This window comes from Rhinichthys klamathensis, unplaced genomic scaffold (genome assembly GCF_029890125.1).
Source record: "Rhinichthys klamathensis goyatoka isolate OS25496 unplaced genomic scaffold, OSU_Roscu_1.1 h1tg000411l_1, whole genome shotgun sequence".
Taxonomy (NCBI): domain Eukaryota; kingdom Metazoa; phylum Chordata; class Actinopteri; order Cypriniformes; family Leuciscidae; genus Rhinichthys; species Rhinichthys klamathensis.
The window spans coordinates 1-19,534 of record NW_026606911.1 but is presented as its reverse complement, the minus strand read 5'-3'; the positions used below and the strand labels follow the sequence as shown (position 1 = coordinate 19,534).

The 19,534-nt window shown below is 38.9% G+C and overlaps 1 protein-coding gene across 1 annotated transcript in view; it reads left to right on the top strand.

The window, feature by feature from the left end:
• The window catches only part of sspo (SCO-spondin), a 163,365-nt gene extending 145,872 nt beyond the window's left edge, over positions 1–17,493 (top strand). The window contains exons 100-106 of the mRNA XM_056234974.1: positions 3,400–3,527; positions 4,344–4,489; positions 6,861–6,907; positions 7,213–7,377; positions 8,188–8,408; positions 15,151–15,246; positions 17,392–17,493. Coding sequence (XP_056090949.1) covers positions 3,400–3,527; positions 4,344–4,489; positions 6,861–6,907; positions 7,213–7,377; positions 8,188–8,408; positions 15,151–15,246; positions 17,392–17,478 — 890 coding nt within the window. The 3' untranslated portion in view covers positions 17,479–17,493. The remainder of the gene's footprint in view (positions 1–3,399; positions 3,528–4,343; positions 4,490–6,860; positions 6,908–7,212; positions 7,378–8,187; positions 8,409–15,150; positions 15,247–17,391) is intronic.
• Positions 17,494–19,534: the final 2,041 nt, after the last annotated feature.

Sequence of the window (19,534 nt, the reverse complement as noted above, 5' to 3'; positions counted from 1 at the left end):
CTCTCTCACACACACACACACACACACACACACACACACACACACAGACGCACACACAGACAGACACACACACAGACACACACACTGTGAGGACCTCCATAGATGTAATGGTTCTTATACTGTACAAACTGCATATTCTGTCCCCTTACAGACTAACCCGACCACTAAACCTGCCCATCCCACACACACACCCACACACACCCACACACACACTAACCCGACCCCTAAACCGGCCCATCACACACACACGCACACACACACACTAACCCGACCCCTAAACCGGCCCATCACACACACACACCCACACACACACTAACCCGACCACTAAACCTGCCCATCCCACACACACACCCACACACACCCACACACACACTAACCCGACCCCTAAACCGGCCCATCACACACACACGCACACACACACACTAACCCGACCCCTAAACCGGCCCATCACACACACACACCCACACACACACTAACCCGACCCCTAAACCGGCCCATTACACACACACACACACACACACTAACCCAACCCCTAAACCGGCCCATCACACACACACACCCACACACACACACTAACCCGACCCCTAAACCGGCCCATCACACACACACACGCACACACACACACTAACCCGACCCCTAAACCGGCCCATCACACACACACACCCACACACACCCACACACACACTAACCCGACCCCTAAACCGGCCCATTACACACACACACACGCACACACACACACTAACCCAACCCCTAAACCGGCCCATCACACACACACACCCACACACACACACTAACCCGACCCCTAAACCGGCCCATCACACACACACACACGCACACACACACACTAACCCGACCCCTAAACCGGCCCATCACACACACACACCCACACACACACTAACCCGACCCCTAAACCGGCCCATCACACACACACACACGCACACACACACACTAACCCGACCCCTAAACCGGCCCATCACACACACACACCCACACACACACTAACCCGACCACTAAACCGGCCCATCCCACACACACACCCACACACACCCACACACACACTAACCCGACCCCTAAACCGGCCCATCACACACACACACACGCACACACACACACTAACCCGACCCCTAAACCGGCCCATCACACACACACACCCACACACACACTAACCCGACCCCTAAACCGGCCCATTACACACACACACCCACACACACCCACAAACACGCACACACACACACTAACCCGACCCCTAAACCGGCCCATTACACACACACACCCACACACACCCACACACACGCACACACACACACTAACCCAACCCCTAAACCGGCCCATCACACACACACACCCACACACACACACTAACCCGACCCCTAAACCGGCCCATCACACACACACACACGCACACACACACACTAACCCGACCCCTAAACCGGCCCATCACACACACACACCCACACACACACTAACCCGACCACTAAACCGGCCCATCACACACACACACCCACACACACCCACACACACACTAACCCGACCCCTAAACCGGCCCATCACACACACACACACGCACACACACACACTAACCCGACCCCTAAACCGGCCCATCACACACACACACCCACACACACACTAACCCGACCACTAAACCGGCCCATCCCACACACACACCCACACACACCCACACACACACTAACCCGACCCCTAAACCGGCCCATCACACACACACACACGCACACACACAAACTAACCCGACCCCTAAACCGGCCCATCACACACACACACCCACACACACACTAACCCGACCCCTAAACCGGCCCATTACACACACACACACGCACACACACACACTAACCCAACCCCTAAACCGGCCCATCACACACACACACCCACACACACACACTAACCCGACCACTAAACCGGCCCATCACACACACACACGCACACACACACACTAACCCGACCCCTAAACCGGCCCATCACACACACACACCCACACACACCCACACACACACTAACCCGACCCCTAAACCGGCCCATTACACACACACACACGCACACACACACACTAACCCGACCCCTAAACTGCCCATCACACTAAACTGCATTTTTACATTTAAAAAAAACAAAAACATTTTACTATGTTTATTAATTCATTTTGCTGAGCAAAAAGTCCTCACAGAGTAGGGAATCTCAAGTTTTACTATCCTTGTGGGGAGGTATAGCTAAACATGCCCACACACACACACACACACATGTAGTAGACGTCTGACAGCTGAGCAAACTCAAACACAATTAATGAAAGACAAACACGTGTACGGCACCTATAAAACCCTTCAAACACTCATATAATACGGCTGAAGCGTTCTGTGACACCAGTTTATAATGTCATAAAGCATGACAGCACACACTCATAACTCACACTGAGTGTTGCTTCGCCTGCATGAGTCTCATGAAAAAACATCTTGGAAAATCAAGAATATCACAAGAAAAAAATAAGAAAGTTTATTTAGCATAAAGACAATGAAGTTTACTTTTAGGATAATATTTACCTCACAAATTCATATTAATGTGATGCAAATAAAATCCCATGATTTCTCATAGAACATAGAACACACAAATTATTTATTTTTTTAAATTAACAATAAAAATTTGGGATAATTGTGCTTAATTGTCCTTAAAATAAAGACACAATGGAAAAAAGAAAAATCCTAAGCGACATAATTGTCTTTATATAAAATATTACTCTGACTATGTCTGTTGCATCTTTACAGGATGCTAGTATGCATTTCATAATATTTAATTTGTCATATTGAGGTGAAATATAGTCACAGTCTTTGACCATTTTCATACATGATAATCAATCTTCATGTCACATTTATGGCTTAATGTGTATATGCAGAATACTTTGCAGAAACACTCATTTTGTTTATCTATCTTTTAGCTGCATTACAGCTCCGAGTTGTTCTCTTGTGTGCAATTTTATGCTAATTTCAGTCGACGACGAGCATACACAAAATATTAAAAGAACATTGGCACTGATTTGCATTAAAGCAACTGGAGGAGAATCTGTAAGAGCTGAACGAGGCGGCGTGTGACGGCCGTGGTCATTAATTGTGTTTTTAGATGATAAGACAGGAGTTGATGGACTCGTTTAAAAGCGTGAGATAAGCCTTGGAGAGGAAAGAAGTGTGTCTTAAAACAGCTTGATTACTTCTGTTAATGAACTTACTCTGTTAAACCAGCAGCAGATTCTTCCCTCATGGGACCCAACAAATCATTTGCGTTTAGACTACTGTATTAAAGGCAGCAGTTAACCCTAAAATAACAATCTAATTATGTAAATTGCATGCTAATTGGGATGTTTTGGTTGGTGTGTGAAGAGGCATGTCTTGTGTGTGTCAGATTGTCCCGCTGGTCAGGTGTTCAGCCCATGTGCCGGGTCGTGTCCGTACAGCTGTGAGGATCTGTGGCCGGAGAACGAGTGTGTGTCGGTGTCCTGCAGTCCTGGGTGCCGTTGCCCGCCCGGAGACGTGAGTGACCCGCCCGTATACATCATGTGACTTTTCCAGGAGATCAGAGTCATGAATTTTTACCTCACGGAAGATAAAATTGGCAAAAGAAGTCTTGGGGATCTGAAAAAAAACATCTGTAGACCACCTAGCAACACCCTAGCGATGTCATCACAGCTTCCTAGAACTCCCTAGCAACCCCATAGCAATGTTTTAGCAGCTTTGAACACCCTAGCAACCATATAGCATTGTCCTGGCAGCTTGTTAGGGCACCCTAGCAACCCCATAGCAATGTTCTATCAGGTTCCTAGAACACCCTAGCAACTCCATAGCAACATTTTAGCAGCTTTTACCACCCAGTAGCCCCATGAAAACGTTCAAACAGCTTCCTAGAACACCCTAGCAACCCCACAAAAATTGTCCTTGCAGATTTCTAGAACCCCTCATACTGTAGCAATCCCATAGCAACATCCTTGCAGATTCTCAGAACACCCTAGCAAACCCATAGCAACATCCTTGCAGATTCTCAGAACACCCTAGCAACCCCATAGCAGCTCCCTAGACCCCCATAGCAACACCCTAGCAACCACCCACACCTCCCTAGCATCACAGTGGCAGCTTCCGCACAGACAAACACCGCCTGCTTTCTTCTGAAAATTGATAAGTCTAGTTGTGTTGTGCAGTAAAGCCGTCTGATTTAAGCAGCACATCACACTCACATCCGCTCCTGACGGCGGTGTGTTTCTGGGAGTGTTTAATTCCTCAGTAATTCCTCGGGTTTGGACACAGATGGCTGTCGGAGTCCCTCGAGCTCTGACTCATGTAATCCGTCTGCAGGTGATGCTCAACGGAAGCTGCGTTCCTCAGTCCCAGTGTCCTTGCTCCGTCCTCTCGCTCCTGTCGGCGTCTCCCAACGTCACCCTGGACCCCCAGGAGCCGGAGGTCCCCGCCGGAACCGTCCTCCCAAACCTGTGCAACTCATGGTACTCATCAAAGCGTATATATTATCCCTCTTCCTCTCGCAGGCTGTGTGTGTGTGTGTCGCATGTGTAAGTGGATCTCCGAGTGTTTGAGAAAGAGCAGCTGTGGTTTCTGGATTGAGCATCAATAACTCAGGAACTCACTGAGGCTTTTATAAGTGTGTCTCAGTGTCAAGAAGTGAAATTCACATCCTCTCTTTGGACACAGAATATCAAGATGTTTAGAAAGGTCACTCTGACATTGTTGAAGGAATCTGATGCCCTGACAAAATCACAGACAATTCAGACTTGAAGTAAATGCTCAGGTCATGTTTCATTAATTAAAAGACATGTATATGTGTATATGTGTTAACAGGGCCAAACATTAACACCAGTTTTGAGTAAAAATCAGTGTTTGCTCGCCAGTTTTTTTTTGTTGCAAAAACAGTAACTTATACAAGGTAAGAAATCAATAACACACACAGAAGATTGAAAAACAAAAACAAAACAAAATGGCCGGTAGATTTATTTCAGTAATTCAACTTAAAAGGTGAAACTAATATATTATTGTCATGAAGCTGCACATGGAACATGGACAGAGGTGATCCAAACGCAGGCTTTATTAAGAGGAGAATCCAGAGACCGGTACAGGGAAACATCCATCCAGATCAGCAATAATACAATGCAGGGATAAGGCAAACGGGAAGACCAGATACAGGCAGGGAGTCCAGGAACCGTGAAACTAGGAAACACTAAGGCCTTGTCCACGCGGACACGGGTATTTGTATAACCGGAGTTTTTCCTACAGCGTTTAAAAAAAAATGCTCGGTCTCCGTCTACATGAAAACGCAAAAACACGTTATCAAGCGCGGTCAAGAGCATGCCACGCCAGCAGGCGGCGATATAACCCTAACCGTAAAGCCACGTTGGCCAATCAGAAGCGCAAATCTGACGTCAAACACAGCGGATAACGGCGCACACTCTGACGTCGCAAGGCAAAACCTTGGTTTCACTGTCCTTACAGCTTATGAAAACCTTTTCACAATATTCTAGTTTTGACTTTGGGGTTTTCATAAGCTGTAAGCCATAATCATCAACATTATAACAAATAAAGGCTTGAAATATCTCACTTTGCATGTAATGAGTCTATATAATATATTAGTTTCACCTTTTAAAGGAGAACTCCGGTCAATTTTAACATTGAGCTCATTTTTTTGTACATTTGGAGTGCTGTCAGTACAGACAAAAACGACAAAAATCCACAGTATTTTTATACAGAAGTCCACAGTAGTCGATTGTCGAGTTCGCGCGCGCGATCATTGGTAAGTACCGTAATATAACTAACGATCGAGCGCGCGAACTCGACAATCGACTACTGTGGACTTCGAACGAAACCAGGAAGTAAATACAGGTATGTGAGCTGGCTGAATTAACATCATTTTTATTAATATCTTTCAGATCTACTGCAGTCAGATTGACCGTGGTCACTCTTAATAACACCACTCACATGGCTGTGCACTTGTAATGACACATTAAGGTTTAGAGCTTGCCCCATTGAAGTCAACAGGGTGCGAATTTTAAAAAGAGGATAACACTTTTTGTCGTTTTTGTCTGTACTGACAGCACTCCAAATGTACAAAAAAATTAGCTCAATGTTAAAATTGACCGGAGTTCTCCTTTAAGTTCAATTACTGAAATAAATGAACTTTTGCACGATATTAAAATTGTTCAAGTTTCAGCCGTATGAACGTGAACGACACTCGGGACGGTTGATGATCCAGCGCTGCATCGTCACGAAAGTTTATGCCTTGATAATTTATATTCAAGCGCAAGAAGACGCAAAACGGAGCTCGTTTTCGAACGCTAAACTGAGCTCTCCTTCAGGTCGTCTTGCACTTGAGCGGACACATTCACACAAAGTTACGTTAGTCTAAACATAGTCAGTTTTGTCTTAAGTGAACGTAAACAGTCGAGAAAGTAAATGCGTGTGTAGCAGAATATCGGATCCGTGCAGCTCTTAAAGTGACAGTAGCCTAATAAACGTGTATTAGGTAGGCTAGTAGTTTTAGCTGTGGTATCGAAGTTATTTCGATATTGTGAATTTTCACTTGTATCTGAAATGTTGGTGTCATTACTTCCTGGTTTCATGGCCGGTACATTTAAATATAACATTATAAATATTTCTGGCCAGTACTTTTTCTTCACCGGCCACTGGCAAGTCTGCTTCTTTTTTATTTCTGCTAAATCCAAAAAAAAAAAAAAGTGAAATATGATGGTCATGTTCTCGACAGGTTTCTTTCTGTCTAGGTCAGTTTTCTGAACATCAAGCATGAAAAGCCAAATAAGTAAAGTGTGTATTTTTAACCTCTGATTCGTCTTGTGTGTTTGATTACAGTGTTTGTGACGGTGGGCTCTTTATCTGCACTAACGAGTCATGTGACGGTGAGTCTTGTGATGACCTCATACACACATTATTTTTATATCTTTATATTCTTACTGTATACCAACTTTTGACTAAATCTTCAGAGGAATTTTAAAAGAGACATACGTTTCAACCACCTAGTAACACCATAGCAACCACCAAAAATACCTTAGAAATCGCCCTAGCAACCGCCTAGAAACGCCCTAGCAACCACCCAAAATACCCTAGCAACCAACCAGAACACCAAAGCATTTGTAAGTCGCTTTGGACAAAGGCGTCTGTTAAATGCCTGAATGTGAATGAAGTGTGTGTTTGTGTGTGTCAGTGGACTGTGAGTGGAGCGTCTGGTCCTCGTGGAGCTCTTGTTCCTCGTCCTGCGGTTCTGGACGTCAGTTCTCCAGCCGGACCGTACGCCGGCAGCACCAGTACAGAGGACAGGAGTGTGAGGGCCCGTCACACACACAGCGAGTCTGCAGGGGCCCCGAATGTGGTGAGAAACACACTGGGAATTCAGTGCAGAGTTAGTGGGGCGTTCAGACGGACACACTCTGGGCTCTTTACTAGCAACAGCTGTCAGGGCTTTATTATAATAATAATGTTATTTCTGTGTTTGTTTTTAATATTAATAATTTATTTATTTGGTTTAACAATAATATTAATTTATTTTTCTCTTATTCAGTTAAATGTTTTTTTTTTAAATTTTATTATTTTTTTAATTTATTTTAATTATTTTATGTCTGTTTGTTCTCCCATCCCTATTTTTGTCTTTGTAATGTATCATAATTATATATATATATATATATATATATATACACAAATTAATATAATAATGTATATATCTTATATATATATATATACATATTTATCATATATATTTATATATATATATATACAAATTAATATAATAATGTATATATCATATATATATATATATATACATATTTATCATATATATATACATATTTATCATATATATATATATATACACAAATTAATATAATTAATGTATATATCTTTATATATATATATATATATAAATATAAAGGATATATAAATTAATTAATTAATTTGTAATAATAACAATAATAATACAGATTTATTTGGATAACTATTACTACTACTAATACAATTATTATTTTATAATAATAATTTGTTTGTTTTAATAATAATAATCATTATTATTTGTTTGTTTTTATATAATAATAATTTATTTATTCATTATGTTTAAGTGTTGTGATGTAGTAACTGTTAATTGTTTTGTGAACTGAATGTTGAACATGGCTCTACCACTGCTCCACAGAGTGTCCTGAGGGCGAGCGCTGGCTCTGGAGTGTGTCCGGGTCCGAGCGAGTGTGTGAGAGGGGGTGTGTGGACCTCTACCGGCCGGAACCGCTCAACTGCACGGGCCCCGGGGCCTCGGAGGGGTGTGTGTGTGAGGAGGGCCGGTACCGGAGCCAGGAGGGCCACTGTGTGATTCCAGCGCTCTGTCCGTGTGAAGAAGAAGACGGGACGATTCGAGAGGTACACACCAGGGCTTCACACTCACACCGGTAGTTCTAGGATCTCGCCACCAGGGTGTTCCCCGAGAGCTGGCGGTTCCTCTAGGAACGTCCTCCTGGTGTCGTTCGCCGCGCCGAGAACGCCAGAGATCGCATTCTCCTGTTCATTAGTGTACGATCTGTCTATCAGTCCTGTCTAATACGATATTAGAGAACTGTCATGCACAGAAAGTAGACAGTGATGAAGAGTTATTAGCGTGTGTGTGTGTGTGTGTGTGTGATGTCCAGTGTTGCTGAGCAGAAATACATCATCATGTTTCTCTCGGTCTCCTCAAAGTTGTGCTGGAGTTTCTCCTCAGCGTAAAGATTTAGAGCTTCATCTATCTCTGTTTTACATGCGCGTAGAGTTCGTTCCTGGAGTAAATATAGTAGGGGTGGTTAATCTGTCTGATTTCCCGATTCGATTCGATTACGATTATTGAAGTCCCGATTCGATTACAGTCGATTTTCGATTATTAACGATTCTCGATTAGCGATTATTGATTTTCCATTTCACAACAGTAAACGAAAATACACTAGACCAACATATGATTATATTAGCAGCAACATTTTGGTATTAATTGCACTTTTTATTTGTTTGATATTCAATGAAAATGTAATGATGGTTACTGAGGACATGCAAACATGCTTGTTGTCTACTACTTAGGCAACCCATTATCTTTAAATTAAGTTATTTTTTAAAAGCAATTGTGTTGCATTATAATGCAAAGGCACCTGGTTCTATTAATTGACAGCGTTAAAATGCATTTTGTGATTTCCTTCAATTGAAAATCTTTGAAGCAAGTTTGGGGGATTTGAAGGGCACCCAATTCAGAGAATCACCCAGAAATTCAAAAGAACAGCATTTATCTGAAATAGAAAGCTTTTGTAACATTAAACAATACCGTTCAAAATTTTGGAGTCGGTAAGATTTTTTATTTAATTTTTTTGGGCGAAAGAAAAAAGAAATCAATACTTTTATTCATCAAGGATAAATTAAATTGATCAAAAGTTACAGTGAACACATTTATAATGTTACAAATCAATTATCTGAATCTTTTGTGTGTGTGTGACTATAAATACTTTGCTTTAAAAGTACAAAGTAATGACCCATAAAGAATTAACGTACAATATATTTTATTAACATTGCAAAGAACCAACAGGAAAATAAATGTGTGCCTAAACTAGGAGCATACTTGTAGTAAATTAATATTATAACGACTGGTACAGCCGAGTGTTTTTCCTCCTCTGGCTGGAAACGTGTCATATGGTTTCTCATATTTGTCGTGTTTCGGTCGTTAGTTTTATTATACAAAGCTTACAACTAGTGTGGCTCTTGTCCAGCTCCTTTCCCCCTTCAACTTCAGAAGCCAAAATATCTCCACACGTCAGCTTTTAACCTAACGCGGAGGGTGTTTAGCGCTCAGCCATCGCGTCTCTGTTATGTGCACGCCACAGACGGTCCGGCCACTGCACTTCCGCGCTTCAGAGTTCCGTCTTTCGCGTTCCGTCAATATTACGTTATTATAAATATATCAAAAAAAATTTTTTTTTTGGGGGGGGGGGGGGGGAAATCGATTTTTTGACATTTGTGAATCGATTCAGAATCGTCCACGTCCGCATCGCGATGCATCTAAGAATCGATTTTTTCCCCCACCCCTAAAATATAGGCTATAATCTGTGTGTTTACACGGCTTTTTAAAAATGTCTTGTGTTGTGTGTTGTTTTGTCTTGTGTGTTGTGCTGTGTTGTTGTTGTGTGTTGTTGTGTTGTACTGTGTGTTGTGTTTTGTGGTGCTGTGTTGTGTGTTGTGCTCTGTTGTTGTGTGTTGTTGTGCTGTGCTGTGTGTTTTGTTGTGCTGTGTTGTTGTGTTTTGTTGTGTTGTGCTGTTGTTGTGTGCTGTGTGTTGTGCTGTGTTGTTGTTGTGTTGTGCTGTGTGTTGTGTTGTGCTCTGTTGTTGTGTTGTGCTGTGTGTTGTGTTTTGTTGTGCTGTGTTGTTGTTGTGTGCTGTGTGTTGTGCTCTGTTGTTGTGCTGTGTTGTTGTTGTGTTGTGCTGTGTGTTGTGTTGTGCTGTGTTGTTGTGTTGTGCTGTGTGTTGTGTTGTGCTGTGTTGTTGTGTTGTGCTGTGTGTTGTTGTGTGCTGTGTGTTGTGCTGTGTGTTGTGCTGTGTTGTTGTTGTGTTGTGCTGTGTGTTGTGTTGTGTTGTTGTTGTGTTGTGCTGTGTGTTGTGTTGTGCTCTGTTGTTGTGTTGTGCTGTGTGTTGTGTTGTGCTCTGTTGTTGTGTTGTGCTGTGTGTTGTGTTGTGCTCTGTTGTTGTGTTGTGCTGTGTGTTGTGTTGTGCTCTGTTGTTGTGTTGTGCTGTGTGTTGTGTTGTGCTCTGTTGTTGTGTTGTGCTGTGTGTTGTGTTGTGCTCTGTTGTTGTGTTGTGTTGTGCTCTGTTGTTGTGTTGTGTGTTATGTTGTGTTGTGCTCTGTTGTGTGTTGTTCTGTGTTGCCGTGTTGTGTTGTGCTGTGTGTTGTGTTTTGTGGTGTTGTGTGTTCAGTGGATCTGTGTGTTTTTCACGGCTTTTTAAAAATGGCGGATGCTGGTGTTTCGCGTGCGTTCGGCCAATCAGCGAACACTACCATCACTGTAGTTCCTCTAGCGCTGGGTTAGAGCGACTCTGGAGGAGGAGTAAAGTAGCTCCTCTAAAAGCAGTTCCTGGAACTGAAATCGCTCCCAGTTCCTGCGGTGCGAACACGCCAAACTCCGGGAACTCCCGCCAATAGTTCTAGGAACGATGAAACGGATCGAAAGCCCTCAATCACTCGCTAACACTTCTGCCCTTTATCCTGTAATTGCTGCTTACTTTGTTTATTTGTCCTAAGGAACATCATTAATAACTCTGATGGATAATTGCTCAGGGCATTTCTAGAAAAAAGATAATTGCCATCATCAATAATGAATAAAAGCGCTGAAAGGCCTTATGAGGTTGTGTAATTGAACTACAGTGGTGCCCATTTAAAAGTTTCTTAAAGAAGAGTGATGTGTGGATGAGACTGATGATGTCACTTCCTGTGGCTGGCAAAGCGCCTTCACCACAAAACAGAAGGATTGCATACAAACACAGTAATATATGAACAGTAGATCTATATTTACCTGTACTTTAATTTATGTTCCTGGTCCATGATTCATTAGTGACCTTATTCTAAAGAAAAATTAATGAATTCATTACTTATTCTAAAGGAAAATGAATGACAATTTAAGAAACTAACAATACATTTTTATAATAAATTGTGCTAATAATTAGATACTTAAATGTATTTTTTGAAAGTCTCTTCTGCTCACCAATGCTGCATTTATTTGATTAAAAATACAGTTAAAAAAATTACATTTTAAAATAACTGTTTCTATTTGCATATAGTAAAGTGTATCAATGAATTTTCAGCATCATTACTCCAGTCTTCAGTGTCACATGATCCTTCAGAAATCACTCTAATATGAGGATCTGATGCTCAAGAAACATTTATGATTATTATCAGTGTTGAAAACAGTTCATATTTCTGTGGAAGCTGTGATACATTATATTTTTCAGGATTCTTTGATGAATATAAAGTTCAAAAGAACAGCATTTATTTAAAATATAATCTTTTATAACATTATAAATGTCTTTAATGTCACTTTTGATCAATTTAATGCATCCCTGATGAATAAAGGTATTAATTTTTTTGTTAAATCTTACCACAAATGTTTGAATGGTATTATTATTTCGACAAAAATGTTATGCAGCAAACATCATGTGACACTGAAGACTAGAGTAATGATGCTGAAAATTCAGCTTTGGTCACAGGAATAAATTACACTTTACTATATATTCACATAGAAAACTATGGAAGCTTGTTTCCGCCACAGAATGAAAAATAAAAAAGGTAATTGCGACTTTTTTTCTCACAATTGCAGGTTATAAAGTCAGAATTGATTGATATAAAGTCACATTTGCGTGATATAAAGTCAGAAATGCAGTTATAAAGTCAGAATTGCGAGATATAAAGTCACAATTGCGAAATATAAGGTCAGAATTGATTGATATAAAGTCGCAATTGCATGATATAAAGTCGCAATTGCATGATATAAAGTCAGAATTGATTGATATAAAGTCAGAAATGCAGTTATAAAGTCAGAATTGCGAAATATAAAGTCAGAATTGATTGATATAAAGTCGCAATTGCATGATATAAAGTCAGAATTGATTGATATAAAGTCAGAAATGCAGTTATAAAGTCAGAATTGCGAGATATAAAGTCAGAATTGCGTGATATAAAGTCAGAATTGCGAGATATAAAGTCAGAATTGATTGATATAAAGTCGCAATTGCGTGATATAAAGTCAGAATTGCAGTTATAAAGTCAGAATTGCGAGATATAAAGTCACAATTGCGTGATATAAAGTCGCAATTGCGACATATAAAGTCAGAATTGATTGATATAAAGTCGCAATTGCGTGATATAAAGTCAGAATTGCGAGATATAAAGTCAGAATTGATTAATATAAAGTCGCAATTGCATGATATAAAGTCAGAATTGCGAGATATAAAGTCAGAATTGATTGATATAAAGTCGCAATTGCGTGATATAAAGTCAGAATTGCGTGATATAAAGTCAGAATTGCGAAATATAAAGTCGCAATTGCATGATATAAAGTCAGAATTGCAGTTATAAAGTCAGAATTGCGAGATATAAAGTCGCAATTGCATGATATAAAGTCAGAAATGCAGTTATAAAGTCAGAATTGCGAGATATAAAGTCACAATTGCGTGATATAAAGTCGCAATTGCGAGATATAAAGTCGCAATTGCGAGATATAAAGTCAGAATTGCGTGATATAAAGTCAGAATTGATTGATATAAAGTCAGAATTGCGTGATATAAAGTCGCAATTGCGTGATATAAAGTCAGAATTGCGTGATATAAAGTCAGAATTGCAAGATATAAAGTCAGAATTGTGTGATATAAAGTCAGAATTGCGTGATATAAAGTCAGAATTGCGAGATATAAAGTCAGAATTGTGAGATATAAAGTCAGAATTGCGTGATATAAAGTCGCAATTGCGTGTTATAAAGTCAGAATTGAGATATAAAGTCGCAATTGCATGATATAAAGTCAGAATTGCGAGATATAAAGTCAGAATTGATTGATATAAAGTCGCAATTGCGTGATATAAAGTCAGAATTGCGAAATATAAAGTCGCAATTGCATGATATAAAGTCAGAATTGATTGATATAAAGTCAGAAATGCAGTTATAAAGTCAGAATTGCGTGATATAAAGTCAGAATTGCAAGATATAAAGTCAGAATTGCGTGATATAAAGTCAGAATTGCGTGATATAAAGTCAGAATTGCGAGATATAAAGTCAGAATTGCGTGATATAAAGTCGCAATTGCGTGTTATAAAGTCAGAATTGAGATATAAAGTCGCAATTGCGTGTTATAAAGTCAGAATTGCGAGATATAAAGTCAGAATTGCGTGATATAAAGTCAGAATTGCGTGATATAAAGTCAGAATTGCGTGATATAAAGTCAGAATTGCGAGATATAAATTCAGAATTGAGAGATATAAAGTCAGAATTGCGAGATATAAAGTCGCAATTGCGTGTTATAAAGTCAGAATTGCGTGATATAAAGTCGCAATTGCGTGTTATAAAGTCAGAATTGCGAGATATAAAGTCGCAATTGCGTGTTATAAAGTCAGAATTGCGTGATATAAAGTCGCAATTGCGTGTTATAAAGTCAGAATTGCGAGATATAAAGTCAGAATTCCGTGTTATAAAGTCAGAATTGCGAGATATATAGTCAGAATTGCGTGATATAAAGTCAGAATTGATTGATATAAAGTCAGAATTGCGTGATATAAAGTCGCAATTGCGTGATATAAAGTCAGAATTACGAGATATAAAGTCAGAATTGATTGATATAAAGTCAGAATTGCGATATATAAAGTCAGAATTGCGAGATATAAAGTCAGAATTGATTGATATAAAGTCAGAATTGCGTGATATAAAGTCAGAATTGCGAGATATAAAGTCAGAATTGATTGATATAAAGTCGAAATTGCGTGTTGTAAAGTCATAATTGTGAGATATAAAGTAAGAATTGCGTGATATAAAATCACAATTGCGTGATATAAAGTCAGAATTGTGAGATATAAACTATTCTAAATCTAAAGGGGGAAAAGAATCAGGTTTTTTTCGTTAGAATTGGCCTGATAACTCACAATTGCGAGTTTATATCTCACAATTCTGAGAAAGAATTTCGAGATATAAACTCGCAATTATGTGTTATAAAGTCAGAATTGCGAGATGTAAACTCGCAATTGTGAGAAAAAAAGTCAGATTTGTGAGATAGTCTCAATTCTGTCATTTTTTCTCGCAATTGCGACTATTTCTCACAATTCTGACTTCATATCTCGCAATTGTGAGATAAAAAGTCGCAATTATTTTTTTCTTTTTTTTATTCAGTGGCGGAAACAAGCTTCCATAGAAGACAGCTGATTTAAATACTAATAATATACCAAATAAATGCAGCCTTGGTGAGCAGAAGAGACTCTTCAAAAACTTAAATTGTAAGGTTTCCAAACTTTTGACAGGGACTGTATATATACAGTATATCAGGATCTAGTTTTTGTAGTGAAGTGTCTGTCCATCACCATGAATGTAAATCTAAATTCTCCATTGTGTGTTGTGTGTCACAGCCGGGGTTCGAGTGGGTTGACGGCTGTCAGTCATGTCGCTGTATCAATGGCCAGAAACACTGTCAATCAAACTGTCCTCCACTGCATTGCTCTGAGGTAAGACATCTGCCATTGGCCTTCACTCCACACATATGAACTCATTTCTTCTGACAATTCGACGTTTCGTATATATTCCTGGTTCCGTCTTAAATCTGCTCATGCATTCTCAGTTTGGTTTTACACGTGTGTGTGTGTGTGTGTGTGTGTCGGCCAGTGAAGCAGTGAATAGCCTTGCATCAGAAATGAGCCCAGTTAGACATGCTGGAAATAGACTGACCCGTTGTCCCGGCAACCGCTCCGGTCCGAGATCGAGTCCCAGATGGTTCTGGAGTGACGGCCAGGACGTCTCCGAACCTCAGCATCCCTAAACCCGGCCCGGCATCTCATCTGGGCTCCTGCCGAGATCTGCTTAGAGAAACACTAAAAATACTGCCTTCAGTTTCTACACCATTTGTTTCTTCTTCATCTAGTCCAAAATTAAATTACCCAATTTGCATTTTTGCTGCCGGCTCGAGTAAATGTCACTCCTCACTGTGGGATTGTTCCTGTTAACTCCAAACTACAATTATAATCATGGACGAAAATAAACACTCACTTTCATAGTGTTTGATTTCTGCACCAAACTGAATATAAAAACAGTTTTTCAAAGAGTCAAACAGTCAGACATTTGTGGGAAACCTGTGGAAACTCTTACAGTGCACATTTATATACACTAAAAAGTTATAGGAGCTGCAAAAAACAATCCTGAATGCAATGCATAATATAAAAAAAAAAATCATAAATAAATATTATTAAATAAAATGTTATCTGTCACTTGGCGATGTGGCTGATAATAACAAATAACTAACACTTTTCAATAAGGTTTCATGAACTAACAACGAACAATACTTTTTTTAAAGCATTTATTGATATAATCTCAGAATTTACTAATACATTATTAAAATCAACCGTTGATATTATTATTAAGATTTAACAAAAAAGATTAATACATATACCAAACTGAATTGCAAAAATATAACAAGTTTTCGAACCGATTCAAACTTAAACTGCGTTTGAATAAAGTGCGACAGTCGGGTTGTGGAAGTAAAAACTCATTAATTTTCTCCATTGAAAAATTGATTTTTAACGATAACTTATAAACCTTTATAAGTTGAGAACAAGTCAATCAGACTCAGATACAAATCTGAACTCTCTTGGTCTCACATTAAACGCAAACAAGGTTTTCAGCGGCTCATGAACGGTTTGAAGCCATTAACAGTGGATCAACACTGACTCTTCTAAGGCTATTCTGTGCTTCGTTACTTTATCTACAGTATTTGTGCAAGTCTTGCTCATTTCCTGACCAGTCATTTGGGATTTAAATGGTTAAGACAATTAATTTAGCCATTTTTGGTATGGATGCACCGATATGAAAATTTTGTTCAATACCGATAACCGATAATTCTATATATTTGAAAGCCGATAACAGATATATCTAAATCCAAGTTTTTTTAAAAGCCTGATTACAAAAACAAGTCTCAGCATTGAAAACCGTGTCCCAAGCACACAATTATAATGTTCTTATTATAATTTCATGTAGCCGATATTACAGATTTGCGCTGCACATGTCGCACTGCACTGTATTTTCCTTTTTTCAAGTGATTCCAATCATATTTAAGCAATTTAAAACCATCATGTTGAACAGTGCGCATCTGAAGGCACTATTTATCGGCTTTAATATATCGGACAAATTTTCTTATCGGGCCGATAACGATAACATTAAAAATGAACATATATTGGCCGATACCGATACGGTGGCCGATATATTGCGCATGCCTAATTTTGGACTTGGCCTGTTCTTATTTGCCCAGGAGTGTATATATGTAAATAACAAGACAAACAAAATATTCATTTTATTACCTGTTTTACTCCATGATCTTTGGCTGTAAATGTGTACGAGCACCTCTGGGAGTCGGTCAGCATTCGTCCGAGTCACGTCACGTCTCCTTCATTTATACAGTGCTTTTAACAATCTAGATGTTTCTCAGCAGCTTTACAGTGATAACAGGAGATTACAGTAACAGAGATTTGGCTTTACAGCAGCTCTAGAATAAAGTTATTGTCCAGCTAAAGTTAGTTTTGATTGATTCACTTCCGTGCGCGAGCTATTCTGAGGCACTGGCACCACCGATGTCCTTCATCATTTCTCTCTCTGTTTTCCAGGGTGAAGTGAAGGTGCTGGAAGCGGAGGACTGTTGCCCTGTGTGCCGGAGACAGTATCCAGGTAAGAGTCGCGAAACACACCACTAATAGGGGAGAGTGAGCTGATATTTGTCAGCAGTTCTCGCAGCCCATGTGCCACACACTATTGATGTAGTACACATCATTAAGCAGACTGAGCTTTTGCTCTGGCACTCCGAGTTTGAGTCAAACTACAGCCGAGAAACTGCATTCAAGAGACGCTGGAAACTCGTCTCAGTGGAAAGGAGGATTCGTGCGATATAAAAATGCTGACTTGTGAAAACTCTCAAAGTTTCGGGAGTTAAATGCAGGAGAGAATCTTCTAAATCAGCGGGAGAGCTGTAGAAAACAACACTGATGCAAATAATAAACTACTACTAACCATATAACCATAGTTGGTCAGAAGGGCAAACTTTAGCATATATGCAGGAATCTGTTACTTGGTGATGTATCTGATAATAACAAACTATTAATAAGGTTTCATTTGTTCACATTAGTAAACATGCTAACTAACATGCAATAACTAACACGATTAACGTGCAATAACTAACATACTTTACATGCAATAACTAACATGCTTTACATGCAATAACTAACATGCTTTACATGCAATAACTAACATACTTTACATGCAATAACTAACATACTTTACATGCTTTACATGCAATAACTAACATACTTTACATGCAATAACTAACACGCTTTACATGCAATAACTAACATGCTTTACATGCAATAACTAACATACTTTACATGCAATAACTAACACGCTTTACATGCAATAACTAACATGCTTTACATGCAATAACTAACATACTTTACATGCAATAACTAACATACTTTACATGCTTTACATGCAATAACTAACATACTTTACATGCAATAACTAACATACTTTACATGCAATAACTAACATACTTTACATGCAATAACTAACATGCTTTACATGCAATAACTAACATACTTTCCATGCAATAACTAACATACTTTACATGCAATAACTAACACGCTTTACATGCAATAACTAACATGCTTTACATGCAATAACTAACATACTTTACATGCAATAGTTTAGTTTATTGAAGTTGCATCTTATATCATATTTACATACAATGCAAGAGCAAAAATCTTAGGTCTCCCCCTACATGAAATAACTAACACGCTTTACATGCAAAAACTAACATACTTTACATGCAATAACTAACATACTTTACATGCTTTACATGCAATAACTAACATACTTTACATGCTTTACATGCAATAACTAACATACTTTACATGCAATAACTAACATACTTTACATACTTTACATGAAATAACTAACACGCTTTACATGCAATAACTAACATACTTTACATGCAATAACTAACATACTTTACATGCTTTACATGCAATAACTAACATACTTTACATGCAATAACTAACATACTTTACATACTTTACATGAAATAACTAACACGCTTTACATGCAATAACTAACACGCTTTACATGCAATAACTAACATACTTTACATGCAATAACTAACATACTTTACATGCTTTACATGCAATAACTAACATACTTTACATGCAATAACTAACATACTTTACATGCAATAACTAACATGCTTTACATGCAATAACTAACATACTTTACATGCAATAACTAACATACTTTACATGCAATAACTAACATGCTTTACATGCAATAACTAACATGCTTTACATGCAATAACTAACATGCTTTACATGCAATAACTAACATACTTTACATGCAATAACTAACATAGCTTTACATGCAATAACTAACATACTTTACATGCAATAACTAACATGCTTAATATGCAATAACTAACATGCTTTACATGCAATAACTAACATGCTTTACATGCAATAACTAACATGCTTTACATGCAATAACTAACATGCTTTACATGCAATAACTAACATGCTTTACATGCAATAACTAACATGCTTTACATGCAATAACTAACATGCTTTACATGCAATAACTAACATGCTTTACATGCAATAACTAACATGCTTTACATGCAACTAACATGCTTTACATGCAATAACTAACATGCTTTACATGCAATAACTAACATGCTTTACATGCAATAACTAACACTGCTTTACATGCAAT